General features: G+C 42.1%; 2 protein-coding genes across 2 annotated transcripts; one reads left to right on the forward strand and one right to left on the reverse strand.

Moving 5' to 3' along the window:
• The first annotated feature begins 8900 nt into the window (after positions 1-8900).
• LOC147644950 (uncharacterized) lies at positions 8901-9546 on the forward strand. Its single transcript, XM_086836833.1, has 2 exons — positions 8901-9479; positions 9535-9546. The coding sequence occupies exons 1-2, from the start codon at positions 8901-8903 to the stop codon at positions 9544-9546; spliced, it is 591 nt and encodes a 196-aa protein (XP_086692959.1).
• Positions 9547-10893: 1347 nt separating this feature from the next.
• LOC147644951 (uncharacterized) lies at positions 10894-15250 on the reverse strand. Its single transcript, XM_086836836.1, has 3 exons — positions 13647-15250; positions 11413-13593; positions 10894-11018 (listed from the first exon to the last, which is right to left on the reverse strand). The coding sequence occupies exons 2-3, from the start codon at positions 12794-12796 to the stop codon at positions 10894-10896; spliced, it is 1509 nt and encodes a 502-aa protein (XP_086692962.1). The 5' UTR covers positions 12797-13593; positions 13647-15250.
• Between the last annotated feature and the right edge of the window lie 1734 nt (positions 15251-16984).

Raw genomic sequence — 16984 nt, forward strand, 5'->3', positions numbered from 1 at the left:
CCATATTGGATCCGCCATTTTGAATTTTAAAAATCTGACTTCAGATTCGTAATCAGCAATCTCAAAACTATAAGAATCAGTCATTATCCATAGAAATATACTGTTTTTCATAAAGTATTTAATATATTTGTTTGCTAAGTCCACAAATACTTGTGGATTTAGAGTCACAGTAAGGACGCCATTTTGAATTTTTCAAAACGCCACTTTTCATTCGAAAGGGTATGAATTGACGAAAATTGTAAGCTATAATAAGTCCATTTTCGTTCAGTAGAATTTTGGGCAGAGCTCTGGGCCGGTTGACGTGAAACGTCCCATATATACATATGTGCATAACACACTCCGCTCGCAGAATCATTTCCGTTGCTGTAAATACATATATTTAAAAACTTTATATACTTTTACATACTTACTTTTTTACTTACTTTACTGCCCTTAGTCTTTACCAAGGCATGGCAGAGCGCTGCTTAGTTTTAGATATCTTTTGTAAGAATTAAGAATTCAGACAATAAATGGCTGTTGGTTTAGATATCTTTTGTTACGAATTAAGAATTCAGACAATAAATGGCAGTTGAAGCACAAGCAAGGGGGTCCACTTGTAAAAACACCCAACTCGAACTTACTACACCACTTTTAAAACACCCAAGTTGAGCCTACTACATGGTGACAGTGGTAGTGTGTCTTTCATTGCCAAAAACAAATTAATATAACAAAATAACAATACAAAACGCAAACCACAATGAAAGGGTTGGCGTATATATAAAAAAGTATTTACTGTAGTTGAGCAGAAAAAATCCACCCAGCAACAACAATATCAACAGCAACGGTTACTTTTAATTCTCGCCACTGAGCTGAAATACAAAATTAATAAAGTAAATAAATAAATCAAATTCAAAACCAAACAATAACGCCAATAGCAAAATCTCAACAAACAAAATTCAACAAGAAAGGAAGAGGAAAAGTATAAAAAAAGGAGGTTCATTTTGTGTGTCTGTGGTAAAAAACAATGAAAATCTGTGCGAGGACCGGCACCGGTACCGCCTGAATACAGCAGCAGCAGAAAATCAACAAGTGTGGAGGGCATGGCAAGTCCTTCTACATCAGCGAGGAACACATATAGCGTGGTAGGCAAACCGCCGACTGCACCAACGCGGGAGATATATGAGTGCGGAAGGCAATCCGTCCTTTGCACCGTCGTGGGAGGTACCTGCTCCTGGACGCACCAAGCCCACAAGAAGCCGTGCAGATGTGGCCCAACGATGGACTTCGCCCCCTCCAATAGCAATAGCAATATAGGGCACGACAGGGGCGTAATCCGCCGATCCAAAAGCTGAAAAGGAGCGGAAAAAGTATAAAGCTTCTCCAGCAGCGACGTCTAATCAAGGACTACATAAAAGTAGCCAAACGAGCAAATTAACACCAAGGGCTGCATTTAATGCCCATGCCCACGCTGCCTTTAATTTTAAACAACTTTTAACTCAAGCCGATGCGCAAAAGCTCCGCTTGAAAAATAGTACCCACCGATACTAATAATATGAAATTGATATTAATTTATATAGAGCAAACTATTGTAAATCAGTTACATGTAAAATAGCAAACAATAACAAATCTTAAACAAATTTCCTTTTATTTATAACAAAAAAAATTTATGAGATAATATTATCAGATCTTGAAATTTAATATTCTGATCTTTTTTTTAATATATATATCATAAATAATTTTCTTATACAAAGATATAGAATTTAAATTGCCTAAAAATGGGTTGGCTTCGCTAAGATGATAGTCAAACAAAAAACAATACGGCCAATGTGGTCAATAACGTAAAAATCGTTGATCACTCCGAGAAACTCGAAGCTATAACGTTGCTGCTCCTAATATCGTCGCTCCAATTCCTTCTTACCTTGAAGGTAAAACACAACAAGATAATTAAGACGAGATACAAGCATACAATTTAGAACGACTCGGTTAAATGTGTAAAATAATAATTTAAAATTTAATACAATTTTTTTAATTTTCCTTTTATGTAGCCATTATGAGTACCCAGAAGTTAATTCAGACAGTCTATTAGAGGGATTCTTTTCTTTTAAGGAACGAATCTAAACACGTATCTCCACCGTTTCAATTAGCATTTATAAATTAGAAAATAAATATATGGACACTTTTAATGTGGATATTTCTCCCCCGATACATTCCTCAGCTACGCAAACGGCAATTGTAGTAAGAACTATACCAGGCGTTCTGGTGAAATCATAAATAGAAGAACTTGCCACATTGGGTAGGAACCTAGTTATGGTAGCATATAGATAATAATTTATACCCATACAAAAATGGAATGGAGTGAATTAAAATACGAATTAAATATACTAAAAAGTGACTTCGAAAAAACGTATAAGTCGCTAACACAAAATCTGCCAATACAAAGAGCCACAATAAATAAATAAGCCGAAATGTTAGTGACCCGCTTTAATGCAGCACGTACACTAATATACGGCAACAGAGAAAAATTATTTTACTTGGACATTGATGCACTATGGTCAGTACATTCAAGTGGCCCGTATGACACCAGGCACGTGCCTGTTTGGGTTAGGTGTAGTAGGCGCGATGGAAAATATAGGACAGAATACGAGGAAATTGACTACCGGCGTGCTACCAGATTGTTAGCTAGCATGTTAACTAAGTGTGTTAGTATTAAAGATTTTAATTTGGAAAGGGTACCTACGATAGAGATAAGTGTGTACTAATCATTATTGATTGTAGGGGGGCGATCCTGCCGCTAAAGATCCTGTACTGGAAAATAGGTCCCACGACGCAGTCAGAAAGTATATAACCCGTAGTAGTTAAAATCAAAAGTCGGGGGCGTCGTGGAGCTCGAATGAGTGCTTCCGCTTTATTACGCATCATACATAGAACTAACTAGCTTAAACATAAGGGCTGCGCTCCTGGCCGATAAGCTAAGCTTAACAGTGCGAAAGCGGGCCCGAGAAGTGGAGCGCGAACTAGCCCGATGAGCAGTGCGCGAAGGGCCGACTTGCGGGAGTGCAAGAGCGGCAAAGCTTTGGAAACTCGGTGGACAGAGGCGACGCCGCGAAGGGCCTCCTGACGTGAACAATTATAATTTGCACATAACACTCTAAACGGTTCATGCAGTTCAAAGGAGGTTCTACAGTGGCGCAACACTAATGCGATATAGGATCTAGTAGTTCTACATGGTACGTGGAAATTAAGCTGACTCAACAAGTCAGCACTTTCCACATCACCATGGATAAGGTTAAAAATAAAGGTTATCCCTATCATCGTTCTACGATTGGCTAAGGACGGCAAGTTTATTAATAGGAGTCTACTAGAGTAGGAAGGTAATCTTTGGTTTGCATCCCAATTTAAGCCGCGTAGAGCGAAAAGTAAAAAGTTCTTTTGAACCGACTCAATGCGTTTACTATGGATGCCGTACTGTGGGCTCCAAACGCAGCATCCGTATTCTAAAATAGGACGAACTAAAGAAGTATTGTTGCAGGCCAGTTAAGATAAGTATGCTCTGGCCACTCTAATTGAGATGTTACGCTCTCTCAAAAGAGAGCATGAGAGAGCGACTGACTGAAAATGGGGGTTCTTTGAGTGGTTGCTGAGAGCGGCAGATCACTTGGTGAGAAAATCGGAACGAGAGTAGATGTGAATAAGACAAGAAGTGTAAAAAAGAAACAAGAGTGAAGAAAAGATAAAACCAAGTATAAAAAGTTCCAGATTAAAAAATAAACAAAAAAAATCAATAAGAGACGAGAAGAATAAGAAGTGTTTAAAACTAAAAGGCGGCTACAAACTTCAGAAGTGGGATCAGAATCAAAATTTTTCTCATCATTTGGAAAAATAAAATAAAATAATGAATTTGAACATAGCGGATATAACGGTTGTGCAATTAAAACGGTGATTGGAGCTGTTAAATTTGTCCACGAAGGGCACAAAAGCGGAGCTGTTCGCAAGGCTAGCAAAGGTCCCGATTGGAATTCGAGGCAGTGATCCGAAAGAGTGTGTGGAGATGGAAAAGTTAGGTGACACGGACGTGGAAATCGACGGTGAGTTGGAGATCGCCAAAGAAACTCTTGGAGAATTGCGCGAGGAAACTGCCAAGACGAGAAAAATTCTGGCAAATTTGAATCGCCAGATCGGCGCCAATGTCGGCGGCAGCCAGAGCAACGAAGACAGCGGGAATGGAAGAGACGAAAATGCTCGAATTCGGCATGGTTCCGAGAAGATAGGACAGCTAGGCGTTGGAGTTGGCGACAGTGGCGGGCGACGAAACAACGACGCCAACAACAACAGCTCCGAGAACTTTGAACAGCTACCTGCCAGAAGTTTCCAGAACACGCCATATTGGATCCGCCATTTTGAATTTTAAAAATCTGACTTCAGATTCGTAATCAGCAATCTCAAAACTATAAGAATCAGTCATTATCCATAGAAATATACTGTTTTTCATAAAGTATTTAATATATTTGTTTGCTAAGTCCACAAATACTTGTGTATTTAGAGTCACAGTAAGGACGCCATTTTGAATTTTTCAAAACGCCACTTTTCATTCGAAAGGGTATGAATTGACGAAAATTGTAAGCTATAATAAGTCCATTTTCGTTCAGTAGAATTTTGGACAGAGCTCTGGGCCGGTTGACGTGAAACGTCCCATATATACATATGTGCATAACACACTCCGCTCGCAGAATCATTTCCGTTGCTGTAAATACATATATTTAAAAACTTTATATACTTTTACATACTTACTTTTTTACTTACTTTACTGCCCTTAGTCTTTACCAAGGCATGGCAGAGCGCTGCTTTAGTTTTAGATATCTTTTGTAAGAATTAAGAATTCAGACAATAAATGGCTGTTGGTTTAGATATCTTTTGTTACGAATTAAGAATTCAGACAATAAATGGCAGTTGAAGCACAAGCAAGGGGGTCCACTTGTAAAAACACCCAACTCGAACTTACTACACCACTTTTAAAACACCCAAGTTGAGCCTACTACATGGTGACAGTGGTAGTGTGTCTTTCATTGCCAAAAACAAATTAATATAACAAAATAACAATACAAAACGCAAACCACAATGAAAGGGTTGGCGTATATATAAAAAAGTATTTACTGTAGTTGAGCAGAAAAAATCCACCCAGCAACAACAATATCAACAGCAACGGTTACTTTTAATTCTCGCCACTGAGCTGAAATACAAAATTAATAAAGTAAATAAATAAATCAAATTCAAAACCAAACAATAACGCCAATAGCAAAATCTCAACAAACAAAATTCAACAAGAAAGGAAGAGGAAAAGTATAAAAAAAGGAGGTTCATTTTGTGTGTCTGTGGTAAAAAACAATGAAAATCTGTGCGAGGACCGGCACCGGTACCGCCTGAGTACAGCAGCAGCAGAAAATCAACAAGTGTGGAGGGCATGGCAAGTCCTTCTACATCAGCGAGGAACACATATAGCGTGGTAGGCAAACCGCCGACTGCACCAACGCGGGAGATATATGAGTGCGGAAGGCAATCCGTCCTTTGCACCGTCGTGGGAGGTACCTGCTCCTGGACGCACCAAGCCCACAAGAAGCCGTGCAGATGTGGCCCAACGATGGACTTCGCCCCCTCACAATAGCAATAGCAATATAGGGCACGACAGGGGCGTAATCCGCCGATCCAAAAGCTGAAAAGGAGCGAAAAAAGTATAAAGCTTCTCCAGCAGCGACGTCTAATCAAGGACTACATAAAAGTAGCCAAACGAGCAAATTAACACCAAGGGCTGCATTTAATGCCCATGCCCACGCTGCCTTTAATTTTAAACAACTTTTAACTCAAGCCGATGCGCAAAAGCTCCGCTTGAAAAATAGTACCCACCGATAGGCTGTATACTAATAACATGAAATTGATATTAATTTATATAGAGCAAACTATTGTAAATCAGTTACATGTAAAATAGCAAACAATAACAAATCTTAAACAAATTTCCTTTTATTTATAACAAAAAAAATTTATGAGATAATATTATCAGATCTTGAAATTGAATATTCTGATCTTTTTTTTAATATATATATCATAAATAATTTTCTTATACAAAGATATAGAATTTAAATTGCCTAAAAATGGGTTGGCTTCGCTAAGATGATAGTCAAACAAAAAACAATACGGCCAATGTGGTCAATAACGTAAAAATCGTTGATCACTCCGAGAAACTCGAAGCTATAACGTTGCTGCTCCTAATATCGTCGCTCCAATTCCTTCTTACCTTGAAGGTAAAACACAACAAGATAATTAAGACGAGATACAAGCATACAATTTAGAACGACTCGGTTAAATGTGTAAAATAATAATTTAAAATTTAATACAATTTTTTTAATTTTCCTTTTATGTAGCCATTATGAGTACCCAGAAGTTAATTCAGACAGTCTATTAGAGGGATTCTTTTCTTTTAAGGAACGAATCTAAACACGTATCTCCACCGTTTCAATTAGCATTTATAAATTAGAAAATAAATATATGGACACTTTTAATGTGGATATTTCTCCCCCGATACATTCCTCAGCTACGCAAACGGCAATTGTAGTAAGAACTATACCAGGCGTTCTGGTGAAATCATAAATAGAAGAACTTGCCACATTGGGTAGGAACCTAGTTATGGTAGCATATAGATAATAATTTATACCCATACAAAAATGGAATGGAGTGAATTAAAATACGAATTAAATATACTAAAAAGTGACTTCGAAAAAACGTATAAGTCGCTAACACAAAATCTGCCAATACAAAGAGCCACAATAAATAAATAAGCCGAAATGTTAGTGACCCGCTTTAATGCAGCACGTACACTAATATACGGCAACAGAGAAAAATTATTTTACTTGGACATTGATGCACTATGGTCAGTACATTCAAGTGGCCCGTATGACACCAGGCACGTGCCTGTTTGGGTTAGGTGTAGTAGGCGCGATGGAAAATATAGGACAGAATACGAGGAAATTGACTACCGGCGTGCTACCAGATTGTTAGCTAGCATGTTAACTAAGTGTGTTAGTATTAAAGATTTTAATTTGGAAAGGGTACCTACGATAGAGATAAGTGTGTACTAATCATTATTGATTGTAGGGGGGCGATCCTGCCGCTAAAGATCCTGTACTGGAAAATAGGTCCCACGACGCAGTCAGAAAGTATATAACCCGTAGTAGTTAAAATCAAAAGTCGGGGGCGTCGTGGAGCTCGAATGAGTGCTTCCGCTTTATTACGCATCATACATAGAACTAACTAGCTTAAACATAAGGGCTGCGCTCCTGGCCGATAAGCTAAGCTTAACAGTGCGAAAGCGGGCCCGAGAAGTGGAGCGCGAACTAGCCCGATGAGCAGTGCGCGAAGGGCCGACTTGCGGGAGTGCAAGAGCGGCAAAGCTTTGGAAACTCGGTGGACAGAGGCGACGCCGCGAAGGGCCTCCTGACGTGAACAATTATAATTTGCACATAACACTCTAAACGGTTCATGCAGTTCAAAGGAGGTTCTACAGTGGCGCAACACTAATGCGATATAGGATCTAGTAGTTCTACATGGTACGTGGAAATTAAGCTGACTCAACAAGTCAGCACTTTCCACATCACCATGGATAAGGTTAAAAATAAAGGTTATCCCTATCATCGTTCTACGATTGGCTAAGGACGGCAAGTTTATTAATAGGAGTCTACTAGAGTAGGAAGGTAATCTTTGGTTTGCATCCCAATTTAAGCCGCGTAGAGCGAAAAGTAAAAAGTTCTTTTGAACCGACTCAATGCGTTTACTATGGATGCCGTACTGTGGGCTCCAAACGCAGCATCCGTATTCTAAAATAGGACGAACTAAAGAAGTATTGTTGCAGGCCAGTTAAGATAAGTATGCTCTGGCCACTCTAATTGAGATGTTACGCTCTCTCAAAAGAGAGCATGAGAGAGCGACTGACTGAAAATGGGGGTTCTTTGAGTGGTTGCTGAGAGCGGCAGATCATTTGGTGAGAAAATCGGAACGAGAGTAGATGTGAATAAGACAAGAAGTGTAAAAAAGAAACAAGAGTGAAGAAAAGATAAAACCAAGTATAAAAAGTTCCAGATTAAATAATAAAGAAAATATCAATAAGAGACGAGAAGAATAAGAAGTGTTTAAAACTAAAAGGCGGCTACAAACTTCAGAAGTGGGATCAGAATCAAAATTTTTCTCATCATTTGGAAAAATAAAATAAAATAATGGATTTGAACATAGCGGATATAACGGTTGTGCAATTAAAACGGTGATTGGAGCTGTTAAATTTGTCCACGAAGGGCACAAAAGCGGAGCTGTTCGCAAGGCTAGCAAAGGTCCCGATTGGAATTCGAGGCAGTGATCCGAAAGAGTGTGTGGAGATGGAAAAGTTAGGTGACACGGACGTGGAAATCGACGGTGAGCTGGAGATCGCCAAAGAAACTCTTGGAGAATTGCGCGAGGAAACTGCCAAGACGAGAAAAATTCTGGCAAATTTGAATCGCCAGATCGGCGCCAATGTCGGCGGCAGCCAGAGCAACGAAGACAGCGGGAATGGAAGAGACGAAAATGCTCGAATTCGGCATGGTTCCGAGAAGGTAGGACAGCTAGGCGTTGGAGTTGGCGACAGTGGCGGGCGACGAAACAACGACGCCAACAACAACAGCTCCGAGAACTTTGAACAGCTACCTGCAAGAAGTTTCCAGAACACGCAACGAGGCGACGGCAGAGGCGACGTACAGCGAGATGGCGAAATGGAAACAGACAGTTTTGCATCACCTGGTTTTAACATGGCTAGAGAAATGCTAATAGACTTCGGCAGCAAGGTGTGTGTGCGATCGTGGATTGACCAGTGGGACAGTATTTCGGCCCTTCATAGGCTAACAGACATGCAGCGGCGAATTTTGTTGACCAGCAAACTCAAGGGAGATTCCCTACAATGGCTGCATGCTGAGGCCGGACGGTTGGCGAAGCCAATGGACGAGCTCATCGAAGAATTAAAGCTAGCTTTTGGGGGCATTAAATCAAAAGCGGCATTAAGGCTCAAGTTTGAGGCACGGGTCTGGTCGCCGGATGAACAATTTGCGATGTATTTCGAGGAGAAGTGCAGATTGGCTCGAGATGTGGCGATGGAAGAGGACGAGCTGGTGGATGGGCTCGTAGAGGGCATTCCATTACCAAGTCTTCGAACGCAGGCTAAAATGCAATGTTTTGATGTCCCGAGGAGAATGTTGCGAGCGTTTGCAGACATCAAGCTGCCAGCGAGGGCGTTATTTAAGGCGAAGGCGTCGGCGGCAAAGGCGGTTTCGACGAACAATGAAACTCGATGTTTCAACTGCAACGGCAAGGGGCACTGGAAGTGGGAGTGCACCAAGCCAAAGCGAGAGCCTGGTTCGTGTTATGGCTGTGGCGCAGAGGATCACCGAATTGCTGTATGTCCCCAGAATAAGGAGGTGGAAAACAACTATGTAAGAGTATTCAAAATTTTTTGTGTGGAAAATACGAACCAGCCTATTATTACAGAGTGCCAAATAGATTCGGGAAGTCCAGTTTCGCTCATAAAACGTTCTTGTATACCGAAAAACATTAAGTTAGAACCTCTAAGAGAAAGTTGTTTTGGATTATACAAAAGCTTATTGAAAAGCTATGGAAATATATTATGCTTTGTATTAAAAAATGAAATAAAGATTTGGTTTAAATTAATTGTTGTGGCTAGCGAATCTATGCTCTGTAATATTGTGCTGGGGAGGAATTTTATGAAAGTTTGTAAATTAGAAATTAATTTAGAAACCTTAAAAATGATTACAATCGAGGAATGTAAAACCCAAGTCGGTCGTGATACAAACATTAGCTTAGTGAATGACAATACTAAGGACCCTTATGAATTGGATAGAGTATTAGATTGCGAAAATTTAGAAAGTGAAATTTTAGTTGACAAAAATTTAGATAAAGGTAGTTTCAGTACAGATTTAGATCAAAAAGATTTACGTACAATTTTAGGTGAGAACATTTTAGGTACAAGGTTAGGTGAGAACATTTTAGGTACAAGTTTAGGTGAGAACATTTTAGGTACAAGTTTAGGTGAGAATATTTTAGGTACAAGGTTAGGTGAGAACATTTTAGGTATAAGTTTAGGAGAGAATCTTTTAGGTACAAGTTTAGATGAGGACATTTTAGGTTCAAATTTAGGAGAAAATGGTTTAGGTAAAAGCTTAGGTGAATGTTCAGAAGATAATAATTTAGGTACAGATGTTATACGGGAACAAACTTTAGGTACAAAAGGGTTAGGTGAGGAACATCGAGGTGTGTTGGACGAAAATTTTGATAGGGAAATGATGGATATAAACTGTTTTGTCGGGGGGCGATCCTGCCGCTGAAGATCCTGTATTGGAAAATGTAGCCCAATGGAAATTCCCACGTCGAAGCGGAGTCGAAAAATAAAGGCGGGGGCGTCGTGGGCAATTCAACTGGTCAGCTTTATTTCGCTGCATACATAAGACTAACTCTAGCTTAAATGTAAGGGCCGCGCTCCCGACCGATAAGCTACGCTTAACAGTGCGAGAGCGGGCCCGAGAAGTGGAGCGCGAACAAGCCGTCCCTCAGCTCGCTTAGCAGCGAGCGAAGCTCGGGAATTCGGGAGCGGGCGTTCGCGAACATCGAAGAGTGGGCGCGGGAGCGCTTAGACTAGCCCGATGAGCAGTGCTCGAAGAGCCGACTTGCGGGAGTGCAAGAGCGGCCAAGGCTTTGGAGGCTCGGTGGACAGAGGCGGCGCCGCGGCCGCCGCGAAGGGCCTTCTGACGTGAACATTCTCCCCCCCTTGCAACTACTCGGGTTGCAACATATTCGTCCTGTATAACTGCCGCGTTCTGCAGGGGGTCCTGGCTAGCGGCGGAAATTGCCTATGCGCACCGGACTGGAGCGGTGGACGGAGGCCGTGGAGTGGCTGAGGAGGGGCGGGGAGAGGCGCAGGATCCTAGAGGTGACGTCGACGTCGGAAGCGGATGAAGCTCGGTGGCAACCTCGGAATCGGTTGGATTGGACCTCTGATCAGAGCGTTCGCGTGGTGCGAAGCGGTGGCATCTTCTCGAAGCGGACTGGAAAAAAAGTATCATTTAGAAGAGCGGTCAGTAAATAAGCACGGAGTCATCCGATGCTGCGATCGGGGTGCGGGAACTGGACTTCCCGGCATATGCAGGAGCGTGTGGTGATGCTGATTGCACGTCTTGCATCGGTCACCACTGCGGCACTTGCCTTGGGAATGTTCGTGGGCCAAACAGTTCGAACAGTAGCGGTTGGTGGACACCGCGCGGAGCCTCTTCTCAGCACTAAGCCTGAGGAACTTGTGGCATTTTCGAAGCGGATGGACTCCGCTGCAGACTCGGCATGGGTAGGATAAATTACCTCGGGAACGTCTGCTCTTGATGTCGTAGGGTACCCAGTAATTGAAGGCGTTGGGAGTAGTAATTCGGGTGGAGAACGCGGATATCCTTTGGATAGGTGCGGTTACTGGGCTGGAAGGTTCAGGAGCATTTTGAACACTGGAGGAACAGCTTCTGGGATGCAGCAGGGTGTGATGCCGTCTGCGGCATGTACGGCAGGAGTGGGCACTGGGGCAATCCCGCTGCTGATGGCCTCGTGCCAAACAATTCAAGCAGAGTTGCTTTCTTCGGATGATATTTGACCTCTCGACTACGGTCATTTGAAGGAAACGGGGACATCTTCGCAGGGGATGGTTTTCCCTGGAACATAGGTCACACCGTCTGGGTCTGGGTGTTGGAGTCACTCTGAAGTCGGAAGAATGGAGCCGGGGCGCTGGGGCCCTCGGAGTCGACAACTCTGGCGGAAAATGCCTTGAGTTGGTAGGCGAAACGTCGTCGATGGCCTCCAGCGTACGATGGCGCTCGGTCAGAAACGCGTCTAGCTCGTTCCAAGTTGGAATTTTGTCCTTATTGTGAATAGATTGCTCCCACTTGGAGAGCGTGAGCTTGGGGAGCTTCGAGGAAACCATGTACACTAGGAGGCAGTCCCAGGCTTCGACTTGAATGGCGGTCATCTCTAATGCCGCTAGACAATTCTGGATAGTGCTTTGCAGCTCCCTTAGCGCGCTGCCGGACTCTTGGGGGATAGCCTGAATGTTGAAAAGGATTTTCAACTGGCTGTTGACCAACAACCGCCGGTTCTCGAAGCGGTCGGTGAGGCTTTGCCAAGCTGCGACGAACCCCTCATTGGTGAGCGGGGCTTTGGAAACAATGGCGTGCGCTTCGCCAGTTGTCTTGGATAGTAGGTGGAACAATTTCTCCACCGGGGTGAGACTAGGGTTGTGGATATATACCGCCGTGAAAAGGTCTCTGAATGTGGGCCACCGAAGACAGTCACCAGCGAAAGTTTCGGTGTCCACCGGTGGCAGGCGACAACCAGCGGACTCTGGGACGGACGAGTTTGGGGAAATCGGCACGGACTGAGAAGATCCCTTTTCCATCAACTGTTGGAGGTCGGCACTACATCTTTCGTAGACCGAGAAACAATGCTCATATCTGGACTGGAGCATTAGCCTGCTGGTGTTACTCTCACCGGATGCCGAAACAAGATCCGAACAAATATCGTAATCCCTTTCGACCTTTTCCCACAGTGCGCGAATCTGATCGCGACGCACTTTACACGTGGAAGGAGAGGGCTGGGCGGTTTCTGGGGCGTCTAGAGGTTGGATCTTTGCCTCGAATTGACTAACACGGTCTGTCGTGGCAATAAACTTCCTCAGCGCTATGTCGATGGCGGTTTGAGCCATTTTTGTAGTCGAGCAGTGGATTTTAAGTTAATCGGAGAGGGTCGCGGAAATGCGGACTGGGATCTTCCCAACCGGATTGACGGAATCGGCCGTAATTAAAATACCGGAATAATTTTAATTCGAAATTAAAAAGCCTTGTGTATTATAGAATATATAATATATTTCGGACGTGGAGGTTTGCTTATATTTTGCTCAGAAAATTGGGCACGAATTGTGGATGGATCCCGTAATAAATTAAATACGAATTTAGGAACGTATTGGTCGGAAGTAATTAATTGTTGCCAAATTTATTGATTACGGATGAAATGGTCGAAATAAACCCTTGGCTTTAGTTCGAGAGAAAAACCTCAGTGGGTCATGCCGTCGGCAAAGCCGTGCGGAACTCAAAAGAACCCAGAGGAAAAACCAACACGACCGTTGCGGCGACTCAGTTGAAAGGATTGAATTAAAAATTAATTAACTTAAATTAATTAATTAAATTCAAATTCTGGATCGATTAATGAATGTTTAACTATGAGTCGTAGATGTTTAATTATTTAAACGCTAAGAAGGTAGAATTTAAAAAACAAACATCCGTTTCTGGTCGCGGAGAAGAGCTCACTGGGATAAGCCGTCGGCAAAGCAGTGATGAGTGAGGGACCCAAAGAACTTAAGGGGTGGCAACAACACAGCCGTTGCGGCGGTTAAATCGAAGACAATTAAAAACACTCGTTTGTGTTTGGGTTTCGATGCTCAGCGCAGAATAGCGCGAAGCTTGTATGTATGGAGGTATGTGTGTAAATTTGTATTTCTTTCACCTAAATGAAAATAGGGTAAATAAAATTCGGATAATTTAAAATTCTTGGCTCACAAAATTTCCTTAAAATTGTAGGTGGCGGATTATATCTCGTCGGCACTGTTCGGCTGTGAAATGTATGAGTACAAGTGCTTGTACACGCTCTAGGCACAAAGAGGAGACGAAAAAAGAAATGACAAATAATAACTTAATATGTCCTTATGCGGGCGTGTGTATAATGTATGTATGTATGTAATTGGAGATCGATGCTCAGCGCAGAATAGCGCGAAGCTTGCCCAATATATATGTATGTATGTAAATAATAATAGAGATCAATGCTCAGCGCAGAATAGCGCGAAGCTTGCCCAATATATGTATCGTAAATTGAAATAAATAAAAAAATAGGATTTATAAAATTCGGATTATTTTAAATCCTTGGTTGACGAAATCTGTTTCTTGAACAACTGTAGGGTTTGTATTGGCACAGTGGAGCGTCGAGAAGTGGACTGTATTGAATTGTGCGAACAGAAAAATGTGTATGGATACAGCATACAAAAAATATCGTGACAGCGGCAGACTGTTCGGCGATCAGGGTGAATTCCCGAAACAAGCGCACACCGGCTGGCCAATATTAATTATGCCTTTCTTTTTGAAACACAATTTCACTGTTCACGGAGAACTTTTTTTGCACGGAAATATTAGCACAAGTTTAGAATGCGTGTGTGTGTATGTGGCTGCACATAGGCCTCGACCGTTGGCAAGTGGATGAACAACGGGGAATCGAAGAGACGGCGAGGAGGATGGCGGCGCACACAAAACGGACACGGATGGAAAAGTTTCGAAGTTCGGAGGCGAATAGAAAAGTGGAATTTCTCACTGCCGTGGTGTCAGGAAAACTCGGACGGGGAGTTGACACGAACGAAAAATAATAAATTTTGCAGCGGTGCGACCGAAATTAAATGTTCGGCCCACTGTCTAAGACCGGCAGCGAGAACAAGACGGAATCAAGCATATACTTATCTCAGCGGAAAAATCACCGGGAACTGCTGGTGAAGGGATGGAAGGATATCCTTATCCGGCTCGAAGGACCATGTTTTGTCGGGGGGCGATCCTGCCGCTGAAGATCCTGTATTGGAAAATGTAGCCCAGTGAAAATTCCCACGTCGAAGCGGAGTCGAAAAATAAAGGCGGGGGCGTCGTGGGCAATTCAACTGGTCAGCTTTATTTCGCTGCATTCATAGTACTAACTCTAGCTTAAATGTAAGGGCCGCGCTCCCGACCGATAAGCTACGCTTAACAGTGCGAGAGCGGGCCCGAGAAGTGGAGCGCGAACAAGCCGTCCCTCAGCTCGCTTAGCAGCGAGCGAAGCTCGGGAATTCGGGAGCGGGCGTTCGCGAACATCGAAGAGTGGGCGCGGGAGCGCTTAGACTAGCCCGATGAGCAGTGCTCGAAGAGCCGACTTGCGGGAGTGCAAGAGCGGCCAAGGCTTTGGAGGCTCGGTGGACAGAGGCGGCGCAGCGGCCGCCGCGAAGGGCCTTCTGACGTGAACATAAACGTTTTAGAAAACTGTGAGGAAGAAAAACTTTATAATATTGTTGAGCAAATAAACTATAAGGATTGTGAAACGTTTATCAAGTTGTTAGAGACGCATTATGTTCAAGTCAAGCGACCGGAAGTTCCGAAAATAACATGTGAAATGAAAATAGTGTTAGAAAACTCAAAACCATTTAGCTGCGCACCAAGAAGACTGTCATATAGTGAGAAGGAAGCATTGTCAAAAATGTTAGACGAATACATTAGAGATGGGATTATTCAACCTAGTAAATCGGAGTATGCTTCTCCTATCGTATTATTGAAGAAGAAGTCGGGTGAACTTAGACTTTGCATAGATTTTAGAAAATTTAACAAAATCATGGCTAAAGACAATTATCCGATACCATTAATTGATGACTTTTTAGATAGCTTAGTGGGAAAATCGGTATTTACAAAATTGGATCTTAAGAATGGCTACTTTCATGTATTTGTTAACGAAAAGTCAGTGAAATATACGTCGTTTACCACCCCGTTGGGGCAGATTGAATTTCTACGAATGCCCATGGGTCTTAAAACAGCCCCACAGGTATTCCAGAGATTCGTCAATGACATATTTTCGGACATGATAAGAGAAAAGAAGGTAATCATATACATGGACGATATTTTAGTTGCAAGAAAAAGTTTAGAAGAACATTTAGATGTTGTAAAAGAAGTATTTAGAAGGTTAGTAGAAAACAAGTTAGAATTGAGAATGGATAAATGCAAATTTTTACAAGACAAGGTCAAATATTTAGGTTTTCTAATTTCAAAAGATGGGATTAAGGCTGATAGCAAGGGATTGGAAGCTATACAAAACTTTCCGATCCCAGGCAAGGTGCAAGCAGTTCAAAGCTTTTTGGGTCTTTGTTCGTATTTTCGACGATTCATTAAGGATTTTTCTATATGAGCGAAACCATTATATGGTTTATTGAGAAAGGATAGGCTTTTTAGGTTTGAAGAAAAAGAGTTGAATTGTTTTTCACTTTTAAAGGCGAAGTTAATGGAAGCGCCAGTGTTAGCTTTATACGATTACAGAGATGATGTCGAACTTCACTGTGATGCAAGTGCTTTAGGATTTGGGGCTGTGCTTCTTCAGAAAAAAGATGACAACAAGTTACATCCTATTTTCTATTTTTCGAAGAGATCAACTGCAACGGGAGCGAAGTATCACAGTTTTGAATTGGAGACTTTAGCTATAATTTACGCGTTAAGAAGATTTAGAATATATTTGCTAGGCAAACGATTTAAAATTGTAACAGACTGTAACTCTCTAACTTTAACCCTCAATAAGATTGAGTTGAACCCAAGAATAGCAAGGTGGGCTCTAGAGCTGCAGGAATTCGATTATGAATTAAAGCACAGAGCAGGTAGACAAATGCAACATGTAAATGCATTGAGTAGATGCAACAATATTATGATAGTGGAGGCAAATACATTCCAAACTAATTTAGTAATTTGTCAATCAAAAGATGTGAAGGTTCAGGAAATTAGGAAAATGTTAGAAAGTAGCGAGCATAAGTTATATGAAATGAGAAATGGTGTGATCTTTGGAAAAGCAACGACAACAGATTATTGTTTTACGTACCGAATCGAATAGAGGAACATGTGCTATACAAGTATCATGATGAAATGGGTCATGTTGGAAGGGATAAAATGTTAGAAGTTATTGGGAAGAGCTATTGGTTTCCACGCATGAAAGATAAAGTCGTTGAACACATTCAAAATTGTTTAAAGTGCATAGCGTATGCCCCGAAAGTAGGTAGAGGAGATGGACATTTACATAGCATACCAAAAGGCAACAAACCTTTTGAGATCATTCATATAGATCATTATGGGCCGGT

The sequence above is a fragment of the Drosophila serrata genome, unplaced genomic scaffold (genome assembly GCF_035046125.1).
Source record: "Drosophila serrata isolate PLE 108 unplaced genomic scaffold, ASM3504612v1 contig_53, whole genome shotgun sequence".
In the NCBI taxonomy this organism is placed as follows: Eukaryota; Metazoa; Arthropoda; class Insecta; order Diptera; family Drosophilidae; genus Drosophila; species Drosophila serrata.